We start from the raw sequence: 12921 nt of genomic DNA, 5'->3' as shown, positions 1-12921 counted from the left end.
GATTTTAATAGGAAGATATTGAAAATATTGTGTAGGTACTATAGTTCTTCAACACGCTATATCGAATATATATTTTAAAAGCAGCCAATATCTACCCAAACACACTTTAATAGTAAATTGATGTATTAAAGAAAACCCAACTAAAAAATTAAAAATAAATAATAGTTTGAAAAAACTAAAAATCACGCTTTCAAAGAAAATCTGACTAAAAAATGATGAATAAATAATAGTTTAAAAAAACACGCTTTTATAGAAACTCCAACTAAAAAATTAAAAATAAATAATAGTTTAAAAAAACTAAAAAAACATGCTTTTATAGAAATTCAACTAAAATATAGAAAATAAATTTTAATAAATTTGAATTAAGAATAGTGTAAATAAAAAAAATTATTTTATTGTAAAAAAAAGCATGGGGTGCTTTTTAAGATATTATTAAAATGATAATCCTTCTACTCATATATGTCAGTAAAATAATTATAACTATTGACACCATGCACCCCATGCTTTTTTTTACAATAAAATACTTTTTTTTTTTATTTACACTACTCTTAATTAAAATTTATTAAAATTAGTTTTCTTTTTTTTAAAAAAAAAGCTTCTGGTGAGATAACTAATGTAGTCCTTGTCGACCACACAGGGGCTAATATTTGAAATTCTGAATTTCCCTTTCTAAATTAGTATTTGTCTTTAATATTTTTTTCCGTAGAAGATCAAATGTTTCGAACACCAAAGATGTGATGGCACCAGCTTGCAGGCCCACCAGTGGGACGGTGGGGAGACGTCCCGGGGACACAAGTAGGGGTTACTCCCTCCACAAGTTAACATTAGGAGTCATAAGTAATTTCACACAGAAATTACGAACCAAATATTTATTAATCACAAGTTTCCTTTTGGGCCAAAAGTGTGTGCAAGCCTCAACCAAGGAATTACCTAGAGTTGTACAAAATCTTTATGTTGATCAGCAATGAAAGTTGGCAATGTCGATCTTAATAACATAAACTATGGTTTCCCACGTGTCAACCACAACCTCGAACTATCAGCTTCCATACGTCAGTCATGATGTCAACTGGGATGTCTCAACTGCTGGCATCGTAACACCATTCTAAATATGGCATTAAAATGTTATTAACATGTAAGTTAAAGTGTTTAATCAAATTATGAAAATGAAAAGTATTTTAAAAACACCTAAATTTGTTTCTCTTCATGTGCTAATTTGGAAATACAAATGACAGCACAATTACACTATGTACTTAGACATGCAAGTCTCTTCACATTTTCTATATCCTTTCGATATGTTGCTGGCGTGACATCCAGAGGTTGACAAAATTTAAAAACAACATTGACCCGACACTGAATGTCGTTACTGAAATGTCGCTCGGCCCTAACGACGGCCGCAAGTCGGAGCAGGGTCAGCATCTGGGAGCTCCACACGCCGCGACAAGTGGGGGGGGGGGGGGGGGAGGAGGCTCACAAGGGCAGGGCTGTCCCGCGTGGCCGCCCGCCAGCGGAGACGGGCAGAGTCAGGCCAATAATAGCGCGCTGTTGGCCGCCCGCCAACCCCACTGCCCCAGTTACTTCTGTCTCCGCCGGGCGCGGGCTCGCAAACTGTCACTCGACCACACAACAAGACCACCGGCGTGGCCGCTACACCTCAACAAAAGTATCCCCGTTGCACAAGGAACTTCAGAAGCATGATTCTAAAACCCAAGATGGTTAAGAAACTAAGTTAAAAAATTATAAATGGCATAACAGGGTGTCTACAAAGGCCTCGAGACCAATTTCAAGACTTTTTCAGGACCTTCAAATGTTCATACAACAGTTTTTAAAACAGGGTAATTCTTATATATAAGCCAAAATTTAACACAATCCAAAAACATTCACAGGAAAATTAAGATTTTTATTTTAGAAACAGATAATTTTCTTAAAACTGAAGAGGGCAGCCTCCAAATAAAAATAAAAAATATGTTAGCAAAAGTCTGTTGGAAATAAAAGTTTCCTGAGTTCCAAATCCGTTAGTAATTTTTTTAAGACATTTTCATGGTTACCATGAACAGTCCTTCAGTTTAGTTACTTTCGTGACTTTTGGGAATTTTGTAACCTGTATACACACTATATAATTTTAAAAAGTTACATTATTTAAATATACAATAAAACACGCAGTTAATGATCGTACATTACTTGCCTTTAATCATAAATTTATTTCAGTTTTAGGAAAGAAAACCATTTATGATGGAATAAACTGCATTATATGCGACATCTGTTATTTACTCATTTGGACTAATATGTCTTTCACATTTTCAAAATGGCACTCAGGAAAATTATCTCTAATATACTAAATTAAAGCTATGTTAGAAAATAAATTTAAATTTAAAAAAATATAAAGTGTTGCAGAAATTTCTCAAGTTTCAAAAACTTGAAGTAATAGGCTATATTCACCAGCAGCAACAGCAAAGACAACTATCTCATTTTGGACATTTCTGATTTTCCAAAAGTGGTTCATAAAAAAAGTAATAATAATAAGTATGTATAATTTAACAAAATAACTGTGTTAAAATCCCAAACTCCAAGTGTTATGAAAACGTTTGAAGCCAATATTGTAATCACAACAAACATTTTAAAGAAGTCTTGCAATGACAAAACATTTATGATAACTACAGATGAAAACCTTTCACCAAAATTCAACTGTGAAAAAATGTTACAATAAATGCCAAATTATTCAAGCTTATTAATAAAAATATTTTTCAATAAACATATCTAAAATTTTAATTTTTATTAAAATGGATTTAAAAGGAGTTTTTATGTAAATATCGTCGGTTCTGAAATAACACCACCTATTTGACAAAAAGGAAATTCTTCAAAAACCTTGTCAATTGCAAACATAACCATGCGAAATGTTGTTTTGTTTTATATTTACATATTTAATCAATAGAAAGTGCTGAATACCACTGTGAGAAGATGCTAAATGCATCAACAAAAAACAAATTTTAAAAAATGTCAGGCGGTGTTGTTTCTTAAGCGACGATATATAACAATAATGTGACATTAGCTCTTAAATAAGTACATAGTGACTTTCACTCTCAATTCTTGTAAGATACAGTTCAAAACTTTTATAATCAGCTTTTATAAATCCAAGACTAACATTTTGAGTTATGCAGTATTCTTATGGTTCAGGAGCTTATACCACTCTTCCAAGAAGGCAAAAGTAAATCTATAAGGAAATGAGAAAGGGAAGCACAACAGCAGACAATGACATCGCTGACGGACGAACAGCCCCGGGAGATTCTCTGGAAGCTTATTGAATTTGGCACCAAGTTTTAACTTGACTTGAAAAAATTTCATAATGAAAATGTTTCAGTTGAAACATAGTTGCAGTTTGTGTATTTATCTGCCCCAGTTCTACGGAAGTACACTGAAATCTGAAACTACATTATAGGTGCTAGAAATTAAGTGCATAAAGAAATGGATAGCATTTGGAAATGTTCGACATATATTTCTTTGTCAATTTATTGCTTGCTTCTAAAAAAAAAACATTCCAATAAAAAAATTCTAACACAATATTTCCAAAAACACAGCCTGAATAATTTTTTTCAACCTATTTCAGCGAAAAATAATCTCGCTACACCATAGTGTGTATGTGAATGTATTTTTCCATGGACTTTGCATGAAATTTTCTATGGGCTTTGGTTTTGCATAGTTTGGTAAAGGAACAATGCCCCATGTGAGACTTTCATACTGTAATATAGGTTAAGAGCCTTCAAAACTAACTTCACGAGGAGAAAACCAAGCGAACAGCTAACCCCAAGGTCTTATTGCAAAAACCAAATCTACACAAGATGTAAGAGGCTGATGTCAAGATAACCATTTGACGTGCAGATTAATCCACTTACAATTCATTACAAACAGGAGCAGGATATCACACCAACCTCTGTGCAATACGGCTAGAATAAATACCAACTATAAAACAAAGAGAAAAACATTCTCAGACGAATCCCACACTCAACACCATCCTCATGGTTCCAACCTTATTACATTTTAAAAAAATAGAGAGTTTTTAAGGTGTCCTTAAAAGAATTTAATGACTTCAGATATACAATAATTTTAATAAAGTTATTTTTTCCTCTTAAGATTTAAATTTGTTATCATCATCTAAAAACGTAACTTACTCAACTCTCTGGTTCAATAATTGACAAAATAAGAGCAGGCACCTCAGGAGCCGAACAGCTCCGTCAACACTGCTTGCTTCCAGAGTCCGAAGCAAAGGAATAAAGAAAGTCTTGCGACACAATGTGTTGTTTATAATTCGCCTGGAACAACATGTTCCACAGTAATATCTGAAGTCATCAGGGTAGAAACCCTCGAGTACAGGAGCCGATGAGGCGCGGCACGTACCTTGCCCTCCTTGTCGGGAACGCGCGGCACGACGTGCGGCTGGGGGATGGCACGGCCGCGCTCCCTCAGCGCCGGGTGGATCATCTCGGGCCGTGCGTGGGGCAGCCGCTCCTGCCGGAAGTGACCTGCCGGCACGCCAACCCCGCGACTGCACAGCTCGCCCCACTCTGCTCTCCAAACACCTGTTTGCATGCTGTACAACTCCACGTACCGGTAGGTTCTCAAAGCCATGCTATCTCAAAACACATGTGAAACCACTTCACAAACTTCTGTTGTGCCACAACCATTTTCTCACCCACAAGGCTGATTTTCACAGCCAGGTAAAGAAACTCTAAGAAAAAAAAATTTCCAAACTTTATCAAATGATTTTCTTTTGCTTCAAGTCATGACAGAGTAAGTGGGACTTGGTTGCATACTCTGAATCAAGACATTTTTGCACTGATTATTTAATTTTTTGAATTAAAATAGTGATTTTAATACAATGAATTTTTTTTAAATTTAATACTATTATAACTATGAATTGGTTGCAAATTCATATCAAATTTGACAAGAAGTTTTAAAATATGCAGTTGCAGAAGGCTCTACCATAATTCAAAATGGAGTTCTGATGAACAAAGTTAACTGCCACACAGAAATCAAATTTCTGTCAATGAAAAGAGGTGTTCCATACCAAAAATAAATAAAATAAAATACACTCATAGCAGGTAACTGCACATTAGTCTAAACAATAAGACTACAAGCCAGGGCAGAGATGCCAGTTGCACGAGTGTCAGCTCACTCCGGGCAGGTCTCACTCGCTACTCGCTACTCGCTACTCGCTACTCGCTACCGAGCCACCACGTGAACACACATCCACTGGGAGTTCTCGCGTTTGCTCACATGTTTCAAACACAACAAGGGCACTGCAGTCTCGGTTACACTCCTAGAGAAGAATGTTTGTTCTGAAGGCCCACAGTAGACTATAAGCTACATCCTATACAAACATACAGTCATGGCCAGAGTCTTTGTCTTCTGCTTCTGGGTGTTATAACTTGAAGGTAACACACTAACACATTATAACAATTAAAAATGTTGTGTATATTATGACTCCTGGTACTGACTTGTCATTTGAAATAAAACTCACTGAATACTGCATGGTTGTGGTGTGTTATTAACAAGGAGGTGGAAGGAGAGAGACCATCAGAAGAAGCGTAGGAAGCACAGTTATGTCCATGCATATCTGTTGAAAAATTTCCCTGACTTTCCAATGATTTTCTATGACCAAAATTACAAATTTCCCTGATAAATTTTGTAAAATAATTTACCTATTTTGCGATTTTCTGAAAGCATCCATAATCCCTATATAGTTGTACTAATTCAAATAGAACTTTGCATATGCCATTTTACAGTGTGTGTGACCATGCACTAAAAGAACATCTGAAAAAATTTTTAATGTGTTCAAAGCCTGGGTGATGGCATACCGAGCCTAACATTCCCCCCATAAATTTTTCTCGCTGAGGGAATTTCCGTGACTTTTCCAGGTTTTAAAATAAATTCCCTGACTTTCCCTGATCAATTAAAACTTCCCTGACTTCCCAGAATGTAGATACCCTGAAGCCGGAGTACCGAGAAAACCCACTGGACAAGGTTGGGGGTTTCGTCGCACCACGCGGTGAGAATCACTAGTGGTCGAAACTTGCATGGAATAAAATCGTCCAGTCCCGCTCTCATCCATGCATACCGTTCCCGAGGTGGCATTGCTCACTTTCAGCAGACGTCGCTAGGATCCACACAGGCACATGTCTGATAGCCACCAGACTGTACACAAGGTCTGTAGTCATCGCCCTTGGCAAAACATGTGAATGCTTACCTTCACCTTGCAAACCACTCTCTATGTGCAGTACCCATTTCATGTGTCACCCAGGTAAAAAACTCATCCCTTGTGAATAAGAAACAAGATATCTAACATCTTATCTTAGAATGTCCTGTAATTATCTTTAAAAGTTTATGTTGGGGTTGGTAAATCTGTGAAGAATTATGGACAGATGCCATTTCAGAATGACAGTTTTTGTGTCACAGAAACTCAGTTTTTTTTTGGCAATGTATGAATGGAATTTCAAGACATATGGATTGATGATATAAAAAATATCCATGCCTATCCAAAATATGGGCATGCCATCACCACTTCTATCACCAAATGAGTACATATAAACAAAAGTAAAACTTATTAGGTGCTAAGAAACCACAGTTGGTGTAACACACTGCAGGTCAGTGAGAAATAAGTGCACCACAATAACCTAGTGCCACACTTGAATATCAGCCATAAGTGAGTGCACATTTTATTCTTTTTTTACACAAGTTAGCAGTTAGTCACCATAGTTATAAATGTGCATGAAACCCAAGAGTTATTAGGAAATCAGGTCAATCCCACATAAGACAGAAGTTCGCACTCCACAGTTAGAATCACACAAAAAAAACTGTTAGGAAGTTAGTACATCAAGAAGACAAGTCCAAAATTAGTGCAACAGTTTGTCCCGCATGTTTAGACCAGTTAGAAGTAAGTTCACCAAAGTTAGGCCTTTGTATGAAAACCAAATAGAAATTAGTCAGCATCAGAGTTATAACCATTAATAAAGCGTAGTTAAAAAGTTACTGCACACATGACAACAGTTAGAATGTCAGAACACCAGTTATAAGTTAGTAAACCATGATAGGAAGGACACATGAAGACCAGTTATCAGTTAGTACACCCTGGTAGGAAGGACACATGAAGACCAGTTATAAGTTAGTACACCATGGTAGGAAGGACACATGAAGACCAGTTATCAGTTAGTACACCCTGGTAGGAAGGACACATGAAGACCAGTTATAAGTTAGTACACCATGGTAGGAAGGACACGTGAAGACCAGTTATATGTTAGTACACCATGGTAGGAAGGACACATGAAGACCAGTTATAAGTTAGTACACCATGGTAGGAAGGACACATGAAGACCAGTTATAAGTTAGTACACCATGGTAGGAAGGACACGTGATGACCAGTTATAAGTTAGTACACCATGGTAGGAAGGACACGTGAAGACCAGTTATAAGTTAGTATGCCATGGTAGGAAGGACACGTGAAGACCAGTTATAAGTTAGTATGCCATGGTAGGAAGGACACGTGATGACCAGTTATAAGTTAGTACACCATAGTAGGAAGGACACGTGATGACAGTTATAAGTTAGTATGCCATGGTAGGAAGGACACGTGATGACAGTTATAAATTAGTATGCCATGGTAGGAAGGACACGTGATGACCAGTTATAAGTTAGTACACCATGGTAGGAAGGACACATGATGACAGTTATAAGTTAGTATGCCATGGTAGGAAGGACACGTGATGACCAGTTATAAGTTAGTACACCATGGTAGAAAAGACACATGGAGACAGTTATAAGTTAGTACACCATGGTAGGAAGGACACATGATGACAGTTATAAGTTAGTATGCCATGGTAGGAAGGACACGTGATGACCAGTTATAAGTTAGTACACCATGGTAGAAAAGACACATGGAGACAGTTATAAGTTAGTACACCATGGTAGGAAGGACACGTGATGACAGTTATAAGTTAGTACACCATGGTAGGAAGGACACGTGAAGACACAGTCAGCCACGCCCAAGCAGGACAGCAGAGAGGTCAGCGATGCAGGAAGGGACGACCGCTCTCACTCGGCAGTTTGGGCGCCCGCCCGCGCATGTGCCGCGGGGCCCCCAGCAGCGCCGGGGCCACCCCGAAGTTGGTCTTGAGGCAGACGGAGCTGTTGAAGGAGCGGATCTCGTCCAGGATCTGCCTGTACGTGTGGCCCAGGCGCACCCTCTCCTCGAGGAAGGCAGTTATGTCCACACCACATTTACTGAGCACTTCGTTGCGGCACGTCCGCACTACGTCCTTGGACAGCCGCCCCTCCTCGAACGCCCTCGTCAGCTTGGGGTCCACGTCATCGTACTGGTGCAGTATGTTGCCACACATCTCCACGACTATCTTTATGGCGTTCACGTCATTTTCGAAAATGACGTCACAGCACGCTGGAACAGCAGGCCCATGTGCATGTAAAAATTTTTATTTTGGTATGTTACGCTTGCAAATTGGGCTTTCACCCGGTGGCAAGGACTGCTCCCCTCCCCTTCCCACCTCCTTTTGGTCTTCTCCTCAGATCCACTGCATCTCTCACTCCTAGCATTCCTTTATCCATTCCATTCCACTCCCTCCCCGTCCACCCAAGAAAAGCGTTCCCACCTCTTTCCGTTCACCTCCATTCCCTCTGGAGCTTCCACCCATGATCTCTCCGCCCTTTATGCTCCCCTCTGTGTACCCAGTCCCCAGTTCCTCCCCCCCCTCCTTCTACACTATGATGAAACTACGCAAGGACTTGCGGGTAACCAAACCCGGTGATTGTTCCATTTACTTCAAGTTATGACTGTGCAAGCGAGCCTTGAAACTTGTAGCCCAGTAAGGCGCGCACAGATACCAGCTAAAACACAAAAAGTTTAACACAGACTTGTGTGGTTTTTTTAGTTAAAAATACTCTCATTTAGGCTTTATTTTTCTTTATGGGACCATGACACAGTACTTGTCTAGTGCCAGCTCCTATAAGACAGATAATCAGGTGAGTACTGATCTGACTTTCTGTCTTCTGTCTGAATCTTTGCTCTACCATCATATTCATCCCTCCAGATGCAAGCAATTAATTGGTGACATTCATGTTCAAAAAACTCCAATGAGACAAATAGTACAACACAAAACATTATTTTGAAATTTGTGCAAGTTGTACGGCTACTCTACTTGCACTCAAAGTTAAAATGGAGAGGATGTTCAGGTGTGTGAGCATGTGTGAGTGTGTGTGAGAGTGTGTGAGTGTATGTGAGAGTGTGTGAGTGAGAAAACTACTATTTCTTTAAACTACATTAAGTTGATTTAATCTATCACAATTAATCTGACATCTATTCAACAAACTGACAAAACTTTCAGACCAAAAAAAAATGTCTTCTAGTTCTAAAAATTAACATCATATTAAATGTTCTTATATCAATACCCGAACATCCCATGAAAAATTTAATTTGCTCCAGAATTCCCTCTCATTCTGCCAGCACACTATAAAATCAAATATGTATCTCAAAAAATGCAATAAAAATATTCATCTTTCTCAAACTGTTCACAAAAAAATTTAAAGTTTTTTTTTGTTATCAAATTTCCTCTATATCATAATGAAACATCTGCTGGTGTTCCTAAACAGCTCCTTACAGGAACCTTTAGCTGAAGGTTCCTTGAAAGTATATTTAAAGGTTGTCAGACAATTCTGTCCATCTTCTCAATAGTTGCAAGGATTCTTACAGAATAGTTGAATCAGCCTTTCATGGAAGTATGGGTCACTTGTACCTATCCTTCTAATACTCTTGTGGCCTTTATGATTTATGGAGTTATCCAGAGCATTTGAAAATTGTTGGGTATAAATATAATGAGTGGCTGGGAGTGCCAGAACTAGCCAATTTTTTTTTAACGAAATGCAACCCTGCTTAGTCACAAAGGCGCATGAATTGTAATTGGTTCCACATTAGGGTGAAAGACGGTGTGATCACAGTGTCACGACGTTCAACTGTTCTTAGGGAGCAGACCCCAGGCGCAGACGTTGGTATCAGCCTTATGTTCTGGCAACTCTCACTTTTAGGCAGTCGCTGTTCGAGTCGTATGAAAGTCTTCCTATTTGGTGCACGGCTGTTGGGTAAACGCTGCTTCTAATGCTTTCATTTCGCCTCTCCATACATATCATACTGGCTATCTGCCATCTCTGCGAACACTGCCTTGCTATTGGTGTTTGTCCGATCTGCAATCGCAGTACCATACTCACATAACTGTCACGCTGACCACCCGAAGTCAAAAATGTAAACATACCACAACCAACCAGCTAGACTTCTGGTTGCTAGTGCGCACGGCTAACTCTGAACGTCTGCACCTCAAGCGTTGCCCTGATTCTGAACACCACAGCACTATGTTCGCCCCTCTTCACAGCCTGTGGAGTGGTGTCTAATGAACGCATAATTAAAACTGACGCTCTACAATTCACTCCTGTAATTTTGCATGGTTGCATTTCCAGACATTTGTTCTGTAGTAGAAATGGCTTGATTTGACATTCCCAGCCAACCTGCAAATTTATAGGCTATCAAGCCATTACTGTAAAACCTGTGTTTCCGTAAAAATGTAACGATAACTGTTGCTTTGTCGATCAATTACTGTCTACACCCTTTAAAGTTTATCTAATACTGTCAAATGATTGACGTGAACATGTAATAATGAAAAATTACCAAAAAGTATTTCTTTGTTTATACACCTGGTTGAGTCAACAACATTGGTAAAGGATATATACTTACTATTTGGAAACTGCAATTTACACCAATCGAAGATGAAGGAATGTAAACTATTTTAGATATTTTTCCCCTCTAACATTTTTTTTTTCAGGATACATGAACACTGCTTAAAATAAAAACCTTCCAATGTGTAAAAAAAAATGTTATCAACAGCGAAAAGTTTTGCAGCAGTTGTAGAACTTTGTAAAACTAAACTATCAAGACACTTTGTATTTCATTAGAAATACCTTCTTTGTTGTTTGAAATACACAAGTAGTCTGCTTCAACTACAAAGGTGCATACCAGCCTTGGGAAACACTTTTTTTTTAACATTATTTTTTGTGATTAACCTGCAGTCGATGTTTATCAAATTCAAACTCATCTTGTATTAGTTAGTAGTATGAATATAAATAGATGTCTTCTACTGCCTAACATATGTCAATAAAGTCAAAAATATCAAGAGGGCAGAATGTTACAGACATGGGAATTTATTTATTTATTTATTAGGGCTCAATACCACGTTTACAACCAGGTCATAAGAGTTGGTAAACCCAACAGAGTAAGAATACTGAGAAAGGAATCACCCCAGAATTCACCTGACATAACATCAGGAAGTCATGAAAACTTGATGGTAGGTCCGAGGTCCTCTAGAAACTGTGTCCAGTGGCTCACTTCTGCCCCACCTTGCTCCAAACTAGCAGTCATACAACTATCACAAAAAAATAGTGATGATCTCCCTGCACACGACCATGAATTCCAGATGGCCTTAATAGCTAATGAAACATCCTCTTCATACAGGGTTCGTCAGTTTGGTTCCGGAGCTCATCTTAAATCAAATTCAAGAGAAGTAGTTCCTAGACCATTGAAGTTTCGGAGACCCAGTTATCAATGTGTAGCAAATGACAAAACAATTCTAAACCTGCTTCAAAAATTTAACAGACGTATTTTAACTTTCTGCTTCATAAATGTTATTACTGCAGAGAAAAAATCTCAATAGAAATTTAACTGTCATTAGACATTGTCAATTAAAACTTTTTTTCAATTAATTTGTTTCTACCGAGTATCAGTTAAATGGTATAATATTTAGTAATTAGCACAGTATTGTCAAATTCCATTGTGTGTAAACACTTACATGGTCTAGTGTACGAAAATAGCACAACCCATTAACCTAACATTTACCTCAATACGCAACGCGAAAAATTAGAACGCGTCGCACATACCTTGAGAGCTGTCTAACGAAGGTTTCTGGCTGAGAGCAGCAAGTAACATTGGATAGAACAGTTTTGGCCATAAAACTGCAAAACATCCTACGACTGTCGCCAAAATCAGCACAGTTTTACCAGTTCCAAATTCTACAGCCATTTTCGAGGATTTTTTCGTATTGTTTCGTAGAAATGTCGTCTGCTTGTTACAGACGACAATTCCGCAAATAGCAGCATTCGCTCATCATACATAGAAGACTAGGCTGTATTCCTAGACATATAATCGTTTCTGAAATTCGGAAATGTTCTTTGGAAAATATTAAATATAAATATGCTATTAATTTTAAGTCTTGGTTATTTTATATTAAAATTTCAAGTATTCTAAAAATTACTTCAGATTAAATCAAATTGAAGTCTTTATTTTATTACTCCCGCTTTTCTCAAAACTTCAAGTATTTAAGATATCTCATCTGTGCAAGAATAACCTCCTGCACACAGAAAAGCAATTAATAGTCTTAAGCCTGTCAATACATCAATTTGTATCATCACTGGATATGTAATATGTCTCTTCAATTGTTGCTTCCATTTTCTTTAACCATTTGCTGTCAATCAACAACAACTCTCTTAAGTCTTCATTTTTATAGACAGCCTTAAAGTCTATATCAACATCATCATCATCATCATAATCATCATCATCATCATCATCATAGTGTCAGCATCATTACCAAAAGCCCGACCATTAACATTTATTTTATTACATCGTTGCCTCATTTTTGGTCTCAGAGCATCATCACAGCTTTCTGTCTTGCCAGCTACAAAATCTTATAAATGGTTCTCATTTTCTGTAAAGCTATAATTGTCATGGTTCCTAGTATTATTATTTAATCCTTTAACTTGCATTTCAGAAAATCAATTAATGGAAGTTGTAAGGAAGCCAATTCTTTTATTTACCATCTCAGAAAA

General features: G+C 37.7%; 1 protein-coding gene across 2 annotated transcripts in view; it reads right to left on the bottom strand.

Moving 5' to 3' along the window:
- The window catches only part of LOC134540407 (resistance to inhibitors of cholinesterase protein 3), a 54205-nt gene extending 42009 nt beyond the window's left edge, over positions 1-12196 (bottom strand). For both annotated transcript variants that reach the window (XM_063383126.1, XM_063383125.1), the window contains exons 1-3: positions 11977-12196; positions 8084-8440; positions 4390-4514 (exon numbers count right to left, since the gene is read on the bottom strand). In XM_063383126.1, coding sequence (XP_063239196.1) covers positions 4390-4514; positions 8084-8440; positions 11977-12118 — 624 coding nt within the window. In that variant the 5' untranslated portion in view covers positions 12119-12196. The remainder of the gene's footprint in view (positions 1-4389; positions 4515-8083; positions 8441-11976) is intronic.
- Between the last annotated feature and the right edge of the window lie 725 nt (positions 12197-12921).

The sequence above is a fragment of the Bacillus rossius genome, chromosome 16 (genome assembly GCF_032445375.1).
Source record: "Bacillus rossius redtenbacheri isolate Brsri chromosome 16, Brsri_v3, whole genome shotgun sequence".
Lineage (NCBI taxonomy): Eukaryota > Metazoa > Arthropoda > Insecta > Phasmatodea > Bacillidae > Bacillus > Bacillus rossius.
Note: the sequence above shows the minus strand (reverse complement) of the source record. Positions and strands in the feature narration are given on the sequence as shown.